General features: G+C 40.5%; 1 protein-coding gene across 1 annotated transcript in view; it reads right to left on the bottom strand.

The window, feature by feature from the left end:
• Window positions 1–18,679, bottom strand: part of LOC149469608 (calcium-activated chloride channel regulator 1-like) — a 90,942-nt gene that overhangs the window by 32,348 nt on the left and 39,915 nt on the right. The window contains exons 7-9 of the mRNA XM_089668896.1: window positions 17,190–17,414; window positions 11,616–11,840; window positions 6,763–6,940 (exon numbers count right to left, since the gene is read on the bottom strand). Of these exons, the coding sequence (XP_089525022.1) occupies window positions 6,763–6,940; window positions 11,616–11,840; window positions 17,190–17,414 (628 nt within the window). The remainder of the gene's footprint in view (window positions 1–6,762; window positions 6,941–11,615; window positions 11,841–17,189; window positions 17,415–18,679) is intronic.

The following is an 18,679-nucleotide window of genomic DNA, read 5'->3' as shown; positions in this document are numbered from 1 at the left end:
AAACCATAACCCATAATCCTAACCTTAAAACTTGCCGACCAGCCACTGTAGAAAAACGGTGACAGGTCGGCACCGCTGCGCAAAATCACGTTTTAAAAAGTAATTTTGCAAAACAGGTAGGGGGAGCACTTGAGGCGTGTGCCCGCCCTACCCGTCCCACCGATCGTGGGTCAGTCAGTCACAGGGTCCCAGCCAGTCATTACCCACCAGGTCCCGGCGATTGCTGGCAAACAGTGACACAGAGCACAGCTGCATTGTTTACACCGTAGCTCTGCTCCCTGTCAGCTCCTAACACACTGATCCTGAGAGCAGAGGTTATCTCTCAGGATCAGCGTGTTCCTGTGAAGTACACCCCCCCTGCCCCCTAGTAAAACACTGACCTCACACAGTTAACCCTTTCATTGCCTAAAAAACCCCTTCCTCCCCAGTGCCATTAGTACAGTGCCAGTGTTTTTTTTTTGCACTGATCACTGTATTGGTGTCACTGGGGATGTCAGTGACCCCAAGTCAGTTCCCCCCTAGTGTCAAAATGTCTGCCGCAGTCCCGCCATAAGTCGTTGATCACTGTCATAAATCGCTAATCACCGCCATAAGTCGCTGATCGCCGCCATTATTAGTATAAATGAAAAAAAATCCCAGTATCTTTCCCGCCATTTGTAAACGCTATAACTTTCACGTAAACCAATTCATTTACACGTATTGGGATTTTTTTTTAGCAAAGACGTATCGCAGAATACATTTTGGCCTAAATTTATGATGAAATTTGATTTTTAAATTTTTTTACTGGACATGTTTTATAGCAAAAAGTCCAAAATATTGGTTTTTTTTTCAAAATTGTCAGCCTTTTTTTTTATAGCGCAAAAAATAAAAAACACACAGGCGATCAAATACCACCAAAAGAAGCTCAATTCGTGGGAAAAAAAGGACGTAAATTTAATTTGGGTGCAGTGTTGCATGACCGCGCATTTGTCAGGTAAAGTAACGCAGCAGCGTATCACAAACCGCTTCTGTAACCGCTTTCTGACTGCCCTATAGCAGAAATACTGCTACAGGGCAGCATGGGTGCGCAAAATCACATATATATATATATGTGTGATTTGCGCTCCCGTGGTTTTCACACCCCTACCAGATAGCATCAGATTGCCCGTCAGTACACCAGTCATCATTTTTAACCCCTTGATTGCCAGGAACACGCTCATACACAATAAACCTCCATTGCTAGTATAATCAAACTTAAATAATGAAGTGCAGCGCTAAGAAGGATGAAAAGTCAATAAAGTGATAATCTGGTATCACAATGGTGAACTGTAGAGATACGGATTCCCGCGGCTTCCACTTTGTCAGAGTAACAGAAATGCGCACTCACCGGAAACGCATGGGTTATGCGCATGTGTGATTATGCATCACACATGCGCATAACCCATGCGTTTCCGGTGAGTGCGCATTTCTGTTACTCTGACAAAGTGGAAGCCGTATCTCTACAGTTCACCATTGTGATACCAGATTATCACTTTATTGACTTTTCATCCTTCTTAGCGCTGCACTTCATTATTTAAGTTTGATTGTTTATATTTAAGGCATTATGGTTGCCTAATGTGTTCTAGCTGCTGACATCTATTAGAGCGCTCACTACCTATTTCATATGTATTGCTAGTATAATGTCTGAACGGATCAATATCTTTGATCAGATCAGCACTATACCAGCGTTCACATTAGTATAGCATCCCCAAAAATGCAGCGTTAGCGGGATCAGCCACGGCACCTGCCAGCACCTGCGCTTAGCCCCTATGCCTACCCACCCTTCTCCCCCAGCAAGTGCAGTGTCAGTAGGTCACTGTCACTTGATACATTACACACAAAACCGCAGTGTTGTCAGAATCAGGCCTGATCTCTGTTAGCACTTGCCGGTAAATTTTGATGACTCTCATATGCAGCAGAGTGCCAGTACTAGTGCCGCTCTACCTTTTGGTGAACTGGCGAGTACCAGCGGTCTAGTACATCTTGGTCTTTCACATACCTCCTTGATTTTTGGAGCTGTTTTTCAGAGAATATCTGTATGCGTTGATTGTGGATCAAAGCAATTTATATGCACAACAATTGATTGCCGCTAACCCAAATTCAAACCTTGCCAGACCAGTCGCATGGAAACTCATTATGGTTTCCGAATTTACATTTTTTTGGGGCCTAACCCTCAACATGGGCATTACTAAAAGAAATGAATTGCGGTTGTATTGGTCCGCAGACCCGATTCATCATATGCCCGTGTTCTCTGCTGCCATGGCCAGGCATAGATATCAGAGTATAATGTGTTTTATGCATTTCAACGACAATACACTCTGCAGCCGGTGTTTCTGCCAGCTGACCATAGAGCTGATTGGAGACCAGAGTGGTGCCAATCATCTCTATAGTCTAAGAATTTGGAAGCTACAAGCATTTCATCACTTCAGTTTCGCAGGATATAAACCGCGCCATTTGTAAATTGGGAAAGCATCTGATCACACCGATTTTGGTTTGATTAGATAATGTAAGGGCAGAGGAGATATCTAGAGTCTGATAGACCCCAGATTTCTCAAAAAAGAATATATGACAATGCCCATTGAAGTTATAGGGGTTATTTGCATTCCCTGTTATAGCATTAAGAGTGATAAAAAAAAAAAAAATGAAAGGTACAATGTAAAAATAATTAAAAAAAAATAAAAATAACTAAAAAAAAATAAAAAAATTGCCCCTCCCATGCGCGCACACCCGTGTGCACAAGCCTTGACCCTGTGCCGTTATGTAAACAGCGGTTGCACCATGCATGTGAGGTATTGCCATGAACGTCAGATCAAGGGCAGTAATTCTAACACTAGACCTCCTCTGTAAATCTAAAATGGTGGCTTTTAAAGGCTTTTAAAGCGCTGCCTATGGATATTAAAAATGTTTGCAGTTTGTCGCCATTGCACGGGGCATGCGCAGTTTTAAAGCATGTTATGTTTGGTATCTATTTACTCGGCATACCATCATCTTTTATACCTTACCAATAATTGGCCAATATATTGTGTTTTTGTGCATTAAAAGTAAAAAAAAGAAGAAGTAGAAAAGGCTCGATCTTCAGGTGGTTAGAGTGATGTGTGGCATAAACCTCTAATGCTGGGCATAAAACGCCCCCACCCCCCAAAACGACCCCTTTTTGGAAAGTAGACACCCCAAACTATTTGCTGAGAGGCATGTTGAATCAATAGAAGAATTTATTTTTTTATGCACAAGTTTTTGGAAAATGACAAAAATTTGTTTTTTTTTTTACACAAAATTGTCACTTAAATGATTTACTGCTCACACATACCATGGGTTTATGTTGAATTACTCCCCAAAATACATTCTGCTATTTCTCCCAAGTATGGGGGTACCACATGTGAGAGATGTTTTGGCAGTCTAGCCAAGTACAGGACCCCAAAATCCAATAAGCACCTTCAGGCTTTTAAAAGGACTCTATTTTCTCATTACACTCCCAGACTACCTATCGCAGTTTCAGAGGCCCTGAAAATCCAGGATAGCACCTAACCCCCCCCCCAAATGACCCCTTTTTGGAAAGTAGACACCCCAAGGAATTTGATAAGAAGCATGGTAAGTATTTTGCAGATCTCAATTTGTTGCCACAAGTTTTTGGAAAATATTTTTTATATTTCAAAACCTTGTGAGAAAAAATGAGATCTGCAAAATACTCACCATGCCCCTTTTTAAATTTCTTGGGGTGTCTACTTTCCAGGGGTCATTTGGGGGGGGGGGGGTTGGTGCTATCCTGGCATGCCAGGGCCTTCGAAACTGTGATAGGTATTGAGGAAGTGAAATGAGGAAGTTACGCACCTTCAGGCTTTCAAAGTGGTCATTGGATTTCAGGCTCCTGTATGTGGCTAGGCTCCCAAAAAGTCTCACATATGTGGTATCCCCATACTCGATAGAAGTAGCAGAATGTATTTTGGGGTGTAATTCCACATATACCCATGGCTTGTGCGAGAAATAAATCATTTAAATGACAACTTTGTGTAAAAAAAAAAAAATGTTTTTGTCATTTTCCAGAAACTTTTGGAAAAAAAATAAATCTTACATGGACTCAATATGCCTCTCAGCAGATAGCTTAGGGTGTCTGCTTTCATAAAAGGGGTCATTTGAGGGTGTTTGTACTATCCTGGTATTTTAGCACCTCAAGAAATGTGATGAGCAGTCAGAAAGTAAAAGCTCTGTAAATTCCATTATCTATACCAAAGTTTGTAGACGCTATAACTTTCACACAAAGCAATCAATATACACTTCCTGGGATTTTTTTAACCAAAAACATGTAGCAGAATACATTTTGGCCTAAATTTATGACAAAATTTTAGGTTTTTTTGGATATTTTTTATAACCGAAATAAGAGAAAATATTGGGGTTTTTTTTATTTTTTCTTCAAAAATTTTTTGTTTATAGCACCAAAAATAAAAAGTTCACAGGTGATCAAATACCACCAAAAGAAAGCTCTATTTGTGTGAAAAAAAGGACATAAATGTTAATTTTAAACTAGCGCAGCGCTGTATAGCAAAAAAATGGCGTAAATTGCAGTATCTATACCATAGTTTGTAGACACTATAACTTTCACACAAAGCAATCAATATACACTTACTGGGATTTTGTTTTACCAAAAACATGTAGCAGAATACATTTTGGCCAAATTTTATAACTAACTTTGAGCTTATAATATAGCTGAAAGTAAAAAATATTGTTTTTCTTCAAAATTTTCGGTCTTTTTTTGTTTACATCGTGAAAAATAAAAAGCGCACAGGTGATCAAATACCACCAAAAGAAAGCTCTATTTGTGTGAAAAAAAGGACGTAAATTTCGTTTGGGTGCAGCATTACATGACTGCGCAATTATCAGTTGTATTAGTACAGCGCCGAGTAGCAAAAAGAGGCCTGGTCATTAAGGGGGGTAAAACCTCAGGAGTGCAAGTGGTTAACCCAAACCACTAATTCTAACCTTAACCTAACCTTAACTTACTCTAACTAAATAAATAATAATAAAAAAGAAATAAAAGATGATGAAAACGCCAAAAAAGCTGAAAAACCTAGCAACAAATCATTCAACAGATGATATTTTTCTCTATTGGCTAATACAAAAACGCCAAAGCTCAAAAACGCCTAAAAAACACTGTATGAAAACGTGCCAAATCACAGAAAAACTAAGCAAAAAAGTATGCGAAAACGTGCAAAAACCATTTAAATTCGCTACGCTCAAATGTGAATGCAACCTTAAGTATCAAGAGCCAAGCATGAAATGTTGGGGGATGAGGGGGTGTCATCTAAGAGCCCTGGATCATTGTGAGTTGCTTGTAAAATGACAATCTTTATTGGTATTTTAAAAAGTCCAGAAAAAAAACACAGCTTACTTTAGCAGAAGACGAACACAAAATAGACCACAGCTCTGGTTCAAAGGCAAAACAAGGTAATGGTTCACTGCCAATCTCTCGGTCCCACACTGGGGTTCTAGGGTATCCTTTTGGAGTCAAGGGGCCCAAAGGGGAGGCTCTCACAGTTCAGTAACCATAATTCCAAGCTAGTTGTGTCCAGCTCTTGTTTTCACCGCCAGTTGCAGACTGCATCCTGTTTCTTTGAACCTCCAAAATTTTCCAAACCAAACCTCCAAAATAGCAACTTAGCAATCTGGAGAGTACTGAAAGTCAGTCCAGGGGTGAGATCCCCTGAGTACTCAATATTACCTTCAAACCACCCCCTTAAGGGCCGGTTCACACCACATGCAGTCCAATGCATTTTTTTTTCTGCATAAAATATGCATGTTACATAGTTAGTCTGGCTGAAAAAAGACAAAAGTCCATCCAGTTCAACCGTAAAAAATAAAAAAAAAAGTTATAGTCCTATACCCACAGTTGATCCAGAGGAAGGCAAAAAAAACCCCAGCAAAGCATGATCCAATTTGTTCCTGCCAGGGAAAAAATTCCTTCCTGATCCCCCATGAGGCAATCGGATATTCCCTGGATCAACTTTGCCTATAAATGTTAGTAACCAGTTATATTCTGTGTATCAAAAAAGAATCCAGGCCTTTTTTAAAGCAATCCACTGAGCTGGCAACTCTTGAGGGAGTCTATTCCACATTTTCATAGCTCTCACTGTGAAGAAACCTTTCTGTGTTTGGAGATTAAATTTCTTTTCCACCAGACGTAAAGAGTGCCCCCTTGTCCTCTGTGATGACCTCAGAGTAAATAGCTCTACACTGAGTTCACTATATGAACCACTGATGTATTTATACATGTTGATAATATCCCCCCTTAATCTCCTTTTCTCAAGAGAGAATAAATTCAGTTCCTCTAATCTTTCCTCATAGCTGAGCTCCTCCATGCCTCGTATCAGTTTGGTTGTATAGTAGGTTATATCGTTCCCAATGGCATAGTTCACACCAGTACGGTCAGTTCCAGTGTGTTCCAAGTAAAACATGTTGCATTTTTTTTCTACACTGAACTGTACTGAAATGTGGTAAAATGTATTAAACAAAACGCACCAAAAACACAAAACACATCCTTATTTAAAGAGAAGAAAAAAGAGGAGAAAAAATGCACCACAACTCATCAAAAACGCACATGCAGAAATGCATCCAGAGCGCATCTGTGTTTCTATGGTGTGAACTGGCCTTAAAGGGACCACACACCATATGGTGAACTCCAGGTTTGTAGCTATAGTCCAGCCCATGGGTTATGTACTTCTGCCTTACATAGATCTACTGTATAATACCCACCTGTCATGCTGGATAATTGTTCCAGTCCTTTGTCTGCACTGACTCCTAGAGCAACAGTATGAATGATTGCTCCACTGGCTCCCACTTCATTGAAACATCTATGGATATCTGTATCCTCACCATCTGTTAATAGGACAATTTCAGTTCCATGTGTGCTTCCATCATTCTTCTTGTTAACCTACATCGGACAAGTGGTTTGAAAATTTTAAAATTTAAGATAAGAATTTAATCTGAGTGTATTTAAAAGAAAAACTCTTTTAATCTTTGAAAAGTGCAATTTTATGTCTAGACATATTTTGGTCCCTGTGGGTTAGACTGCCACTGCTTCCGGGGCAGATGTCCTCTAGGATCTTCAACCTTTAGTACCGCTAGATTTTACCTGGAGCTGATTTGTAAGTAATTAGGGCTATCTACCATATTTGGGGAGCTATGTATTGAATTATTCAATATTATTATATTTATTTATTTATATAGATATGTATCATGCACCTACTCCTGAGGACTAAGTGGACTAAGAGTCACGAAATGCATCGAGTCTTTGCATGCAATGAGTCTTTTGGATATTATGTGTTATACTATCGTGTATCAGATGCTTGAAATACATATGTAAAACTAAAGTATGATTTTTAACAAATTTATATTGTTATTATATTTATCTTACATAAATCAGCTCATGAACATTTTTAATCAGCTTTTTATAGTGGTTATTTACATCGATTACTATGAGTAAAAAAGTGTATTGCTTCATTTAAAGTCCCAGGACCCATTGGAAATTTTGTGTATATTTAATTGTACTTTATGTAAGTCGATACTCTGAGTTTAAAACCTGTGTGAAAAAGAATTTAGAAATCAACTTGATTCCCTAAAAGCAATAAGTAAAACATGCAACACACACGTTTATTTTTTGCACAGGATTCCTCTTTAAAGTGGCAATAAACCCAAAAGCAAATATTTGTTATATCACAGCATACTATTTCTTGCATGTGATAGCTGCATTCATTTTCTATTTTCATTTAGTAATCCAGCTAGTAAAGCAGCTGGCAGTGAACCAATGAAGAATGTCAGTGAACCACTTTATATGTCAGTTTTAGCATGTGGTATACACAGTAATGTAATATGATTACATCTTTCATACATGTACTGTAATTGCATTTGGAATAACATCATGTGATCCAGATAATCCTGGTTCTGTGTAGCTTACATAACTCTTATACAGTTATCTCTGGACAGCCATATGAGAGATGAATACACAAAACCCAAGGCGTAGTTCTTGATCATGAACTGGGATAAATTTTAGAAATGTGGAAGATGATCCAAATACCATGTAGTGATGACATAAGATTACCTTTTGAACAATCAGTACATCAAAGATCAAATGTATTGCCCACAGATATTTTAGGGGCGTGGGATACAAATCTCACCCTTTGTATTTGTCACCTAAACTGGATCTTGCATAAGCTTGAAAAATTGTGGACAGTAATTGCCATAAAAATTGTTCCAGCAGTTCTCCTGGAGAGTGCCCATTCAGCTAATGCAGTGGTGGGCAACCTTTTTTTTCAACTGAGCCAAATCTCGCCAAAACCACGATTGAAATTTATTTTGAGAGCCACATTTTTAAAACTGAAAATACATCCCCCATATAGTAATTCATCCCCAATAGTAATTCATCCCCCATATAGTAATTCATCCCCCATAGTAATTCATCCCCCATATAGTAATTCATCCCCCATAGTAATTCATCCCCCATATAGTAATTCATCCCCCATAGTAATTCATCCCCCATAGTAATTCATCCCCCATATAGTAATTCATCCCCCATATAGTAATTCATCCCCCATATAGTAATTCATCCCCCATAGTAATTAATCCCCCATATAGTAATTCATCCCCCATATAGTAATTCATCCCCCATAGTAATTAATCCCCCATATAGTAATTCATCCCCCATATAGTAATTCATCCCCCCTATAGTAATTCATTCCCCATATTGTGTCAATTCACTTACCTTTGCTCCGCGCGTTCCTCTCGCCGTGTTCCCGCGCCGTTCCGGTCTTCAGGGCGGACTGTGAGAGGAGAGGAGTTCGTCACGCTGCCCCGCCTACATCCTGACAGCCAATGTTTGCCACGCTCCGCGGGCCGGATTAAAAGGTCCGCCGGGCCGTAGTTTGCCCATTGCTGGGCTAGCTGCAGAGTCCTGACTTTTGGGGAGGCCGCCCGAGAGGAGGGAGGGGAGCGGGCGCCCGGCACACAGAAGAGCCGCATTAGAGTGTGTAAAGAGCCGCATGTGACTCGCGAGCCACGGCTTGCCGACCACTGAGCTAATGGAATGCTCATTTGTAGCTAATCTGTTTTTTAGTGCAGCCCTTCTCAACCAGGGTGCCCAGGCACCCTGGGGTGCCTTGAAGTTTCTTCAGGGGTGCCTTCGTAAAATATCTAAAAGTTGGCCAAAACTTGTATACAAGCTACCGGGTGGAACAAGTCTGCCTTTTAGTTACACAAAGCCACAAGTTTTCATTGTGCACCATTATGACCTTCTAGCCGCAGGCATCCTGACAACCAATGACATCATCAGCTGATGAGGATTTCAGCTGCCTGCACAGGATCCTAGTTTGCCCTTCCCATCCCTCTGCATCAGTGTTGGGGTCACGTTAGCTCAGTGATGGAGAAAAACTGAGGGAGAAGAGAAACAATGGAATACTAGCCAGTACCAGTGTGCAAAAGTGTATTTGCTTTGGAAGAATAAACCACCTCTAACCAACAGGGTGTCCTACATGTGTGGATGTTGCTACATTATATGAAACTATTAGAATAGTTTTTCACATTTTAGAATGGGGTGCTCTTTTAAAATTATGGACAGTCTTGAGGCACCCCATTTTAGAATGGGGTGCCTCAAGACTGTCCATAATGTTAAAGGGTGCCTCAGGACTGTCCATAATTTTAAAGGGTGCCTTGACTGAAAAACAGTTGAGAAACATTGCTTTAGTGTTTTACTTACTGGTACTTAATCATTCATCATGTAATCACACATGCAAAAAGGTGAAGGATTGTCCACAACAAATATCCTTGGGGGTTGTGCAAATAGTGCAAAATCTGGGGCAGCTCTGCTTGGAAACCAATCAGCTTCCAGATTTTATTGTCAAAGCTTATTTGAACAAGCTGAAGTTAAAAGCTGATTGGCTCCCATGCACAGCTGCACCAAATTTTGCAATCTGCAGTTTTAGTACATAAAACTGTTAGAGTCCTCAATATTCACTTTTTTCTTCTTATAACATCCAACTAGTGAATTTTCCAAATCACCGTGTCAACCTGTGACAGAGTCGGAAGGATGAAATGTGTAGAGGCATGGCTACATGGCAATCAGAAGTGACATCAGGCACTGATCTGGAAGTGACCCGATAGAGGACTGGGTGAGACGCCATCTACTTGGCCTGTACGCTGTACTAGGCAGCTGCGGTGGCAAAGTATTTATTTTAACTGGGAGTATTTTATGAGCTGGATATTTTATGTTACTTGTGAGTATTTTTAGCCTATTTTAATAAAGTACCTGTACAGTTCTCTATATTAAATGGCTTTGGATCTGTGTAAGAGGGAGAAGAACTGGAAGCTTGGTGTTTAAGAAGAGTGGTGTATGATTTTACGACTAAAAAAAGCACTATACCGTATGTTGATCAATGATCTGAGAGGCATATGGATCCAGTGAGCTTTGATGAAATTCATGCAAGGATTTGGAAGATTTGCTAGTTGGATATAGTGTTATAAAAAGAAAAAAGTCAATACTGAGGTACATGAGATGTATAATTAGTTTATTGCATGCTGGAAAATGTATATGTATGTTTGATGGTGTATGATCACAGCGCCTCCCCAAGTTGGGAATTTTTATTCTGATTTAGTCTTTGCAGTATTTTAAGTTTAAGTAAGTTAGGTTAAGTAACCTAATTTTAAGTGGTTTGCATTAGCCTCTCTCCTTAATGCTTTTCAGTGCAGTTTGTGGAAGACATACAATACAGTACCTACTGTATTCTACAATCAGTGGTTTCACGTTTGTGTACTGTGGCAGTACGGTATCCTGCCACGGTGGAAATCACGATGGAGACCCAGGATTCTCAACCATACAGGTTGAGGGGCTCCAGGCAGAACTCATAATGCAGAGGAAACTGGTTTATCAGTTTCCTCTTTGGTTTGTAAAGCCTGTTTTGGGACCTGTAGCCTGGAGATTTCTAAGAGATTTGGGAGGGATGAAATCTCCAATCCTGGGCCCATATTTTGGGAGCAGCCAGCACGCTGATTGCACAGGTGTGTGCAGGCCTTTTTGTGGAGGCCAGGCCATGATTCTGGGCTCCACCCCGGCAGACAGGAGTCAGGAGGGCTCCACCCCAGCAGACAGGAGGTCTCTGCTGTGGAGTCAGGTGGGCTTCACCAAGGAGAGGTGGAAGCCAGACTAGCTGTGTGCTAGAAGTTTGCTGTGTGCAAAAACAACCTTGTGGAAGCAATTTGTAGGAGACAGATATAAAGCTGTGTAGCTGAAAGAGCCAGAAGGCTGAATTGGTTTGATGGTGGATACCGCTATGTGGGAAGCAATTTTGTGTTTCTGGAACTTTTTCCTTTAAATAAAATTGGGCCAAAAGGCCCTTAAAAAGAAGCGAGTTGCTGTGTGCTTTGAAGAAGCGCTACCATTTAGAAGCGAGTTCCCACAGTACCTATGGAGGAGCAACATGCCTGAAGGAGAAGACACAGGGCACTTGGCTTCCAAGCAGCCAATGCTTGGAAGCCAAGTGCAAGATGGGCATAGAAGGTCTGATAACAGTACACATATTTAAAATTATTATGAATGATTTTGCATGTAACCAGCTCACCTCAAATCCCTTACGTACTCCAGCACAAATGTTTGTGCCACCAATAGCCTTCTGTGGTAGAAAATGTTTCAGTTTTTCCCGTTGAAATGTGTCAACTATCTTTACCAGTTCAGATTTCACAGCTGCATCACTGGAGAATATAACAATGCCAACATAGGATCCAGACTCAACAATCTGCATTATGTATACTTCTGAAGCTTGGTACATGCGAGTGATGCGGTTATGCTGTGGAGAACATGAGGAAAAACACATTCAGACCAAAAGCACAATTGCTGAGAATAATAGAATACATTCAAGCTGGTCATACACAAGAACTACAGTACTTGTATATGACTGCCCTTGGAATTTTGTGTTTTTAGCTAGCTCTACCAAAGTATTTATAGTGAGGAATCAGAAGAAAATATCTGCATTAAACAGATAATTTTTAATAGTAAATGAGCAAGACAAAAAAGTAATTATTCAGTAACAAAGAATATTCTCCTTATGCATAAGATATACTACAGTTGCAAGAAAAAGTATGTGAACCCCTTGGGATTACGTGGAGTTTTGCATGAATTGGGCATAAAATGTGCTTGAACGTCATCTAAGTCACAACAATAGAAGAACACAGTCTGCTGAACATAATACTACACAAACATTAGATGTTGCCATGGTTTAATTGCACATAACATGTAAACATTCACAGTGCAGGGAGGAAAAAGTATGTGAACCTTTGGACTTAATAACTGGTTGACCCTCCTTTGGCAGCAATAACCTCAATCAAACGTTTCCTGTAGTTGCAGATCAGACCTGCACAATGATCTGGAGTAATTTTGGACCACTCCTCTTCACAAAACTGTTTCAGTGTAGCAATATTCTTGGGATGTCTGGTGTGAATCGCTCTCTTAAGGTCATGCCACAGCATTTCAATCGGATTGAGGTCAGGACTCTGACTGGGCCACTCCAGAAGGCGTATTCTGTGCTGTTGCAGCCATTGTTTTGTTGAATTACTTGTATGCTTTGGGTCATTGTCCTGTTGCATCACCCATCCTCTGCGGAGCTTCAGTTGGCGGACAGATGGTCGTACGTTTTCCTGCAAAATGTCTTGATAAACTCTGGAATTCATTTTCCCATCAATGACAACAATCCGTCCAGGCCCTGAGGCAGCAAAGCAGCCCCAAACCATGATGCTCCCTCCGCCATGTTTTACAGTGGGGGTGAGGTTTTTATGTTGGTGTGCTGTGCCTTTTTTTCTCCACACATAGTGTTGTGTGTTCTTCCCAAACATCTCAATCTTGGTTTCATCTGTCCACAGTATATTTTGCCAGTAGTGCTGTGGAACATCCAGGTGCTCTTTTGCAAACTTCAAACGTGCTGCAATATTCTTTTTGGACAGCAATGGCTTCCTCCGTGGTGTCCTCTCATGTACTCCATTCTTGTTTAATGTTTTCCTTATTTTAGATGTGTCAACAAAAATGTTAGCATGTGCCAGAGATTTCTGTAAGTCTTTAGCTGACACTCTGGGATTCTTCTTTACCTCATGCAGCATTCTGCGCTGTGCTCTTGCAGTCATTTTTACAGGACGACCACGCCTAGGGAGAGTAGCAACAGTGCTAAACTTTCTCCATTTGTAGACAGTCTGTCTTACCGTGGACACATGAACATCAAGGCTTTTGGAGATACTTTTGTAACCCTTTCCAGCTTCATGCAAGTCAACAATTCTTGATCGTAGGTCTTCTGAGAGCTCTTTTCTGCGAGGCATGGTTCACATCAGACAGTGCTTCTTGAAACCAGTAAACTCAAAACAGGTGTGTGTTTTTTAAGGACAGGACAACTGTCAGCAACACATCCAATATCATCACACTGATTGGAGTCAAGGTTGGCTCACTCCTGGCTCCAGCTAGCTCTGGGAGAAGTCATTAATCTAGGGCCTCACATACTTTTTCCTCCCTGCACTGTGAATGTTTACATGTTATGTGCAATTAAACCATGGCAACATCTAATGTTTGTGTAGTATTATGTTCAGCAGACTGTTCTTCTATTGTTGTGACTTAGATGACGTTCAGAGCACATTTTATGCCCAATTCATGCAAAACTCCACGTAATCCCAAGGGGTTCACATACTTTTTCTTGCAACTGTATATTACCAAACGTATTGGGACACCCCCCCAAATCATTGGATTCAGGTGTTCCAATCACCTCCATGGCCACTGGTGTATAAAATCAAGCACATAGGCATGCAGACTGCTTCTACCAACATTTGTGAAATAATGGGTCGCTCTCAGGAGCTCAGTGAATTCAAGCGTGGTACCGTGATAGGTTGCAATAAGTCTATCCATGATATTTCCTTGCTACTAAATATTCCACAGTCAAATATTTGGTTACAGTTTTTAAATCACAGTTAATCAATGAAATTGGGTGGTAATTGAGAACATCAGTGGAATCTGTGTTGTTTGGGGATAACGCTGATGAACACTCTGTTTTCATCGAGAGGAATGATATCGCCATCTCGTAACGCATTAAAGTATAGAGTCATATGCGAAGCAAGTTGTTCAGAAAACTTTATAAAATAGTTATTAGGGTTTGGGGAGTCCTACTTACAGCAACATGAAGGCCAAGGAACACACCAGACAGGTCAGAGATAAAGTTGGGTAGATATTTAAAGCAGGGTTAGGTTATAAAAAAATATCCCAAGCTTTGAACATCTCATGGAGCACTGTTCAATTCATTGTCCAAAAATGGAAAGAGTATGGCACAACTGCAAATCTACCAAGACATGGCAGTCCGCCTAAACTGACAGGCTGGTCAAGGAGAGCATTAATCAGAGAAGCTCTGGAGGAGCTGCAGAGATCCACAGCTTAGGTAGGAGAATCTGTCCACAGGACAACTATTAGTCATGCACTCCACAAATCTGGCCTTTATAAAAGAGTGGCAAGAAGAAAGCCATTGTTGAAAAAAAGCCATAGCAAGTCCCATTTGCAGTTTTCAAGAAGCCATGTGGGGGCACAACATGGAAGAAGGTGCTCTGGTCAGATGAGACCAAAATTGAACTTTTTGGCCTAAAATCAAAACGCTATGTGTAGCAGAAAACTAACACTGCACATCACCCTGAACACACCATCCCCATCATCAAACATGGTGGTGGCAGCATCATGTTGTGGGAATGCTATTCTTCGCAGGGACAGGAAATCTGGTCAGAGTTGATGGGAAGATGGAGCCAAATACAGGGCATCCTTAGAAGAAAACCTGTTAGAGTCTGCAAAAGACTTGAGACTAGGGCGGAGGTTCATCTTCCAGCAGGACAACGACCCTAAATATACAGCCAGAGCTACAATGGAATGGTTTACATAAAAGCATATTCATGTGTTAGAATTGCCCAGTCAAAGCCCAGACCTAAATCCAATTGAGAATATGTGGCAAGACTTGAACTTTGCTGTCCACAGACGCTCTCCATGCAATCTGACATAGCTTGAGCTATTTTGCAAAGAAGAATGGGCAAAAAAACTCACTCTCTACATGTGCAAAGCTGGTAGAGACATCCCCAAAAAGAGAGAGAGAGAGAGAGAGAGACTGCCAACTACATTCTAATCCGACTCTTGTACACTGTATAGTGCAGGCTATGTGGACTGCTCACACTCCATCTCCTCCATTTATAAAACATCTTGTAATCTTTTCATAGGTTCTGTGATTGGAGGGGGAGATTCTGAGAATTATCCGCACCTCATCCAGTCACAGAACACCATGTAATCTGTGACAAGAAGCTTTTACTGTGTGATTTTCAGAACTGGACATTTAGCACTTAATTTCAGCGAAAGGTGGTTCTACAAAAGTATTGACTCAGGGGGGCTGAATACAAAAACACATCACACTTTTCACATATTTATTTGTAAAACATTTTGAAAACCATTTATCATTTTTTTTCTACTTCACAATTATGTGCCACTTTGTGTTGGTCTATCACATAAAATCCCAATAAAATATATTTAAATTTTTTGGTTGTAACATGACAAAATGTGGAAAATTTCAAGGGGTATGAAAACTTTTTTAAGTCACTGTATATACTCTTACTTTAATCTTGGAAATCTTTGTGTATGTGGACAGGAGCATCCTGTAACAAAGATTTCAGCAGCCAGCCTATAGTGGTTGGAGCCTTCTGGGTCCCTCCCACATTTCTGCTCTCTGCATAGGCTATGTGCAGCATAGTGATGATGTCACTGCTACTTTTACAAGGTTAAATCTGGATTGCAATGAAATTTGGTACACACAAAAAAAAGATATATATCATTTATGTATATTTAGGAATATGTCTAAATGAAAGCCATGTTCAACATTAAACATTTTTTCCCTTTATCAACCTGTAAAAAACAGACATAAGCAGGGAATTTCTTAAAGCGGTATGTTAAGTAAAATATTTAACAGGCTTTCATATAACCTTAATTAGGTTGCAAAATTCATCATATATTCAACTTAAAGTATAATCAGAAGCAAAACTTTTATTTAGTTTTGGATAGAGTGGAGAGGGGTTAGAACACCTATTAAGCTTCTATTGCTATCTGTGCCCACATTAGGGAGATTCACCTATTTGTCCTGTTTACCATATTCATTGCAAATTAAAGTAAAAGAAAATCCAAAATTTTGGATTGTCCCCAGAAAAGTAATAGAGGGTACATCTTCCAATGGGGATTCTAGTTCTGGTGACCTGGGGGGCCCCAATGGATTCCCTTAATTTGCAGGGATTTCCTCCCACTTATTTTGCTATGGGATAAGAACTATTGATAAATCTCCCTAGTGGGACACAGATGGCAAAAAAAAAAAAAAAAATCTTGACGGGTTACAACTCTCACTTACTCTATTCAAAATGAAAAAACGTTTTGCCTATAGTTCTACTTTAACTGATGCATACTGATGCTGGTAAAATCATCCTGGACATGTAGAGTTTCATGACTTCTGGTTATTAAGGGGGTTAAGGCAGTGTTAAGGGTGTAATTAGTTTTAAATCATTAGAGAAGCTCCTCTCCATTTTTCGTTTTACATTTTTTAACTATTTCTTTACACTATATCCTTTAAAGCGGAGCTCCACCCAAAAGGGGAAGTTCTGCTTTAAGTCTCTGTCCCCGCTCCCCATTAAGGATTGGCACCTTTGGGGAGCGGGTACCCGAATTTAACAGATACTCACTCCCACTTCCACTGCGATCGCCTAAGGTGACTGGAAGCGGAAGTTGTCCTCCCCCCTCCCTCCCCGTAGTCCTCTGGGCCACGTGACAGGTCCCAGAAGACTACGGGGCCATTCACAAAGCGCAATGCTTCTCGCACATGCACAGTGGGAAGCCGGCTGTGAAGCCGCAAGCTGTCACAGTCGGGTGCCCACACTGAAGATGCACCAGGGAGAGAAGACGGCCGGTGAAACCAGCCCTGGTGAGGACACTGCTGGACCGAGGGACAGGTAAGTGGCTGTGTTTTAAAAGTCAGCAGCTACAGTTTTTTTTTCAGCTGGAACTCCGTTTTAAAGGAAAATATCTATTTCTATTAGGTGCGCTGACATGGCTTTGTTCTTCAATAAGCATAGCAGAGTTCTTACAAATGCATGATCCATACCTCATTCATACTTCCTGAAATGTCAAGGACTAAGGTGACAACTCTGTCTTTATACTGAAGTAGTGAGACTGAAGGAGGCACAATAATGGGATTATTTAGTGGAGCAGAAGACGTCATGTCAGGAGATTTCATAATCACTTCCCATGTGCTCTGGTAGTTACATAGTCTGTTTTGTTGATTTGGTGCTTCTTTGTTGTGGCTTTTTTCATCACAGAATGCATTTACCTAACAAGACAGAGACACATTAACAAAGCACTGGCCAGCAAACTGCACATTTTAAAATGTAGGTATGAACTAAAAATGCCAAAAGAAAGCACATCTACTACACAGAACATGAATGAAGCTGTAATATAGGTGATTACATAACATGTACATAGAAATGATTTATAATAAGTAAGGGGACTTTAAGGGTGTCAGCCAATCAAACCACATATATTGCTTAAAAGATATTTATAATTTGTATCATTCAATTAACACCTTATGACATTAAAAGATTTTTTGGGGATAAACGGATGCTTTTTTCACACACGTCTATCTTTATGTAATATTTCTTTGTCAAGTTATTTCTGTTCCTGAAGAAGCTCATTGTGAAATGCGTCAAATAAACGGCTTACTATAGGCTTGTAATCATCTACATTCAGTAGTTTGTCACTTGATACAGGTTGTGCCATTGTAGTACTACCCCCTTAGGAGTCGCTGAATTATTTTCGGGCTCCCTGTCGTTCTTGACCCCACTCTGGCCCAGCCCCTGCTGACACCACTGTATGCTTCTGGCCAGGGAAAACCCTCTGATTGCTACCAGAAAATACTCACACACAATTTAGAGTGAACTGATATTTTGCTTATATTGTAGTTAAATGAAGGTACAGTAAAGCAACATAAAGTAATAGGTGTGCTAATAATAACAGTTTTCACGCTACTTTAAGCAAAGGTCAGTACAGCAGAAATCTCAATCAGTTCTAGATGTCCTACAATTCAGCATTTAACCAATAGCCTCAGCCCTGAGATGTTCCTTTCCCTACTGAGCAGAGGAACTACCAGAAAAGTAAAGCTAACTCACTTTGGGCTCTTAGAGGCTGGTGACAGTGTTCAATTCTAAGGCAAAGAAAGAGCTCTTTAATTAGAAAGGTTAATGTCCCTTTGACTGCAGTGAAATATCTTCTGCTTGCTCAGTGGGGCCCAAGTTGGTGCACTACAATAATTCAGATCTCCTTGGATGCAAAAGCTGGAAGTTCCTTAAAGGAGTGATGCAAAGAATGGGCACTACCCCTTTAAGTGGTATTGAGCTTGGGCAGTACCCATTTAGCACATAAGATGAAATGCAGATTTTAAACAGGGAGTTTAAGGGGTGGGCGGAAGCACTTGGTGGTAAGAGTTCATTTCTCCTTAGGCCACAGTAGTAAATGGCAACAATGAAAGGTGTCCTTTGATGAATATGGGCCAAGAGAAGCAGTGATATTACTTGGCCTGCAGAGGGCGGACACTACAGT

This window comes from Staurois parvus, unplaced genomic scaffold (genome assembly GCF_062004578.1).
Source record: "Staurois parvus isolate SC_StPar_1 unplaced genomic scaffold, SC_StPar_1.0 ptg000066l, whole genome shotgun sequence".
Taxonomy (NCBI): domain Eukaryota; kingdom Metazoa; phylum Chordata; class Amphibia; order Anura; family Ranidae; genus Staurois; species Staurois parvus.
This window is presented reverse-complemented; position numbering and strand designations above follow the sequence as displayed.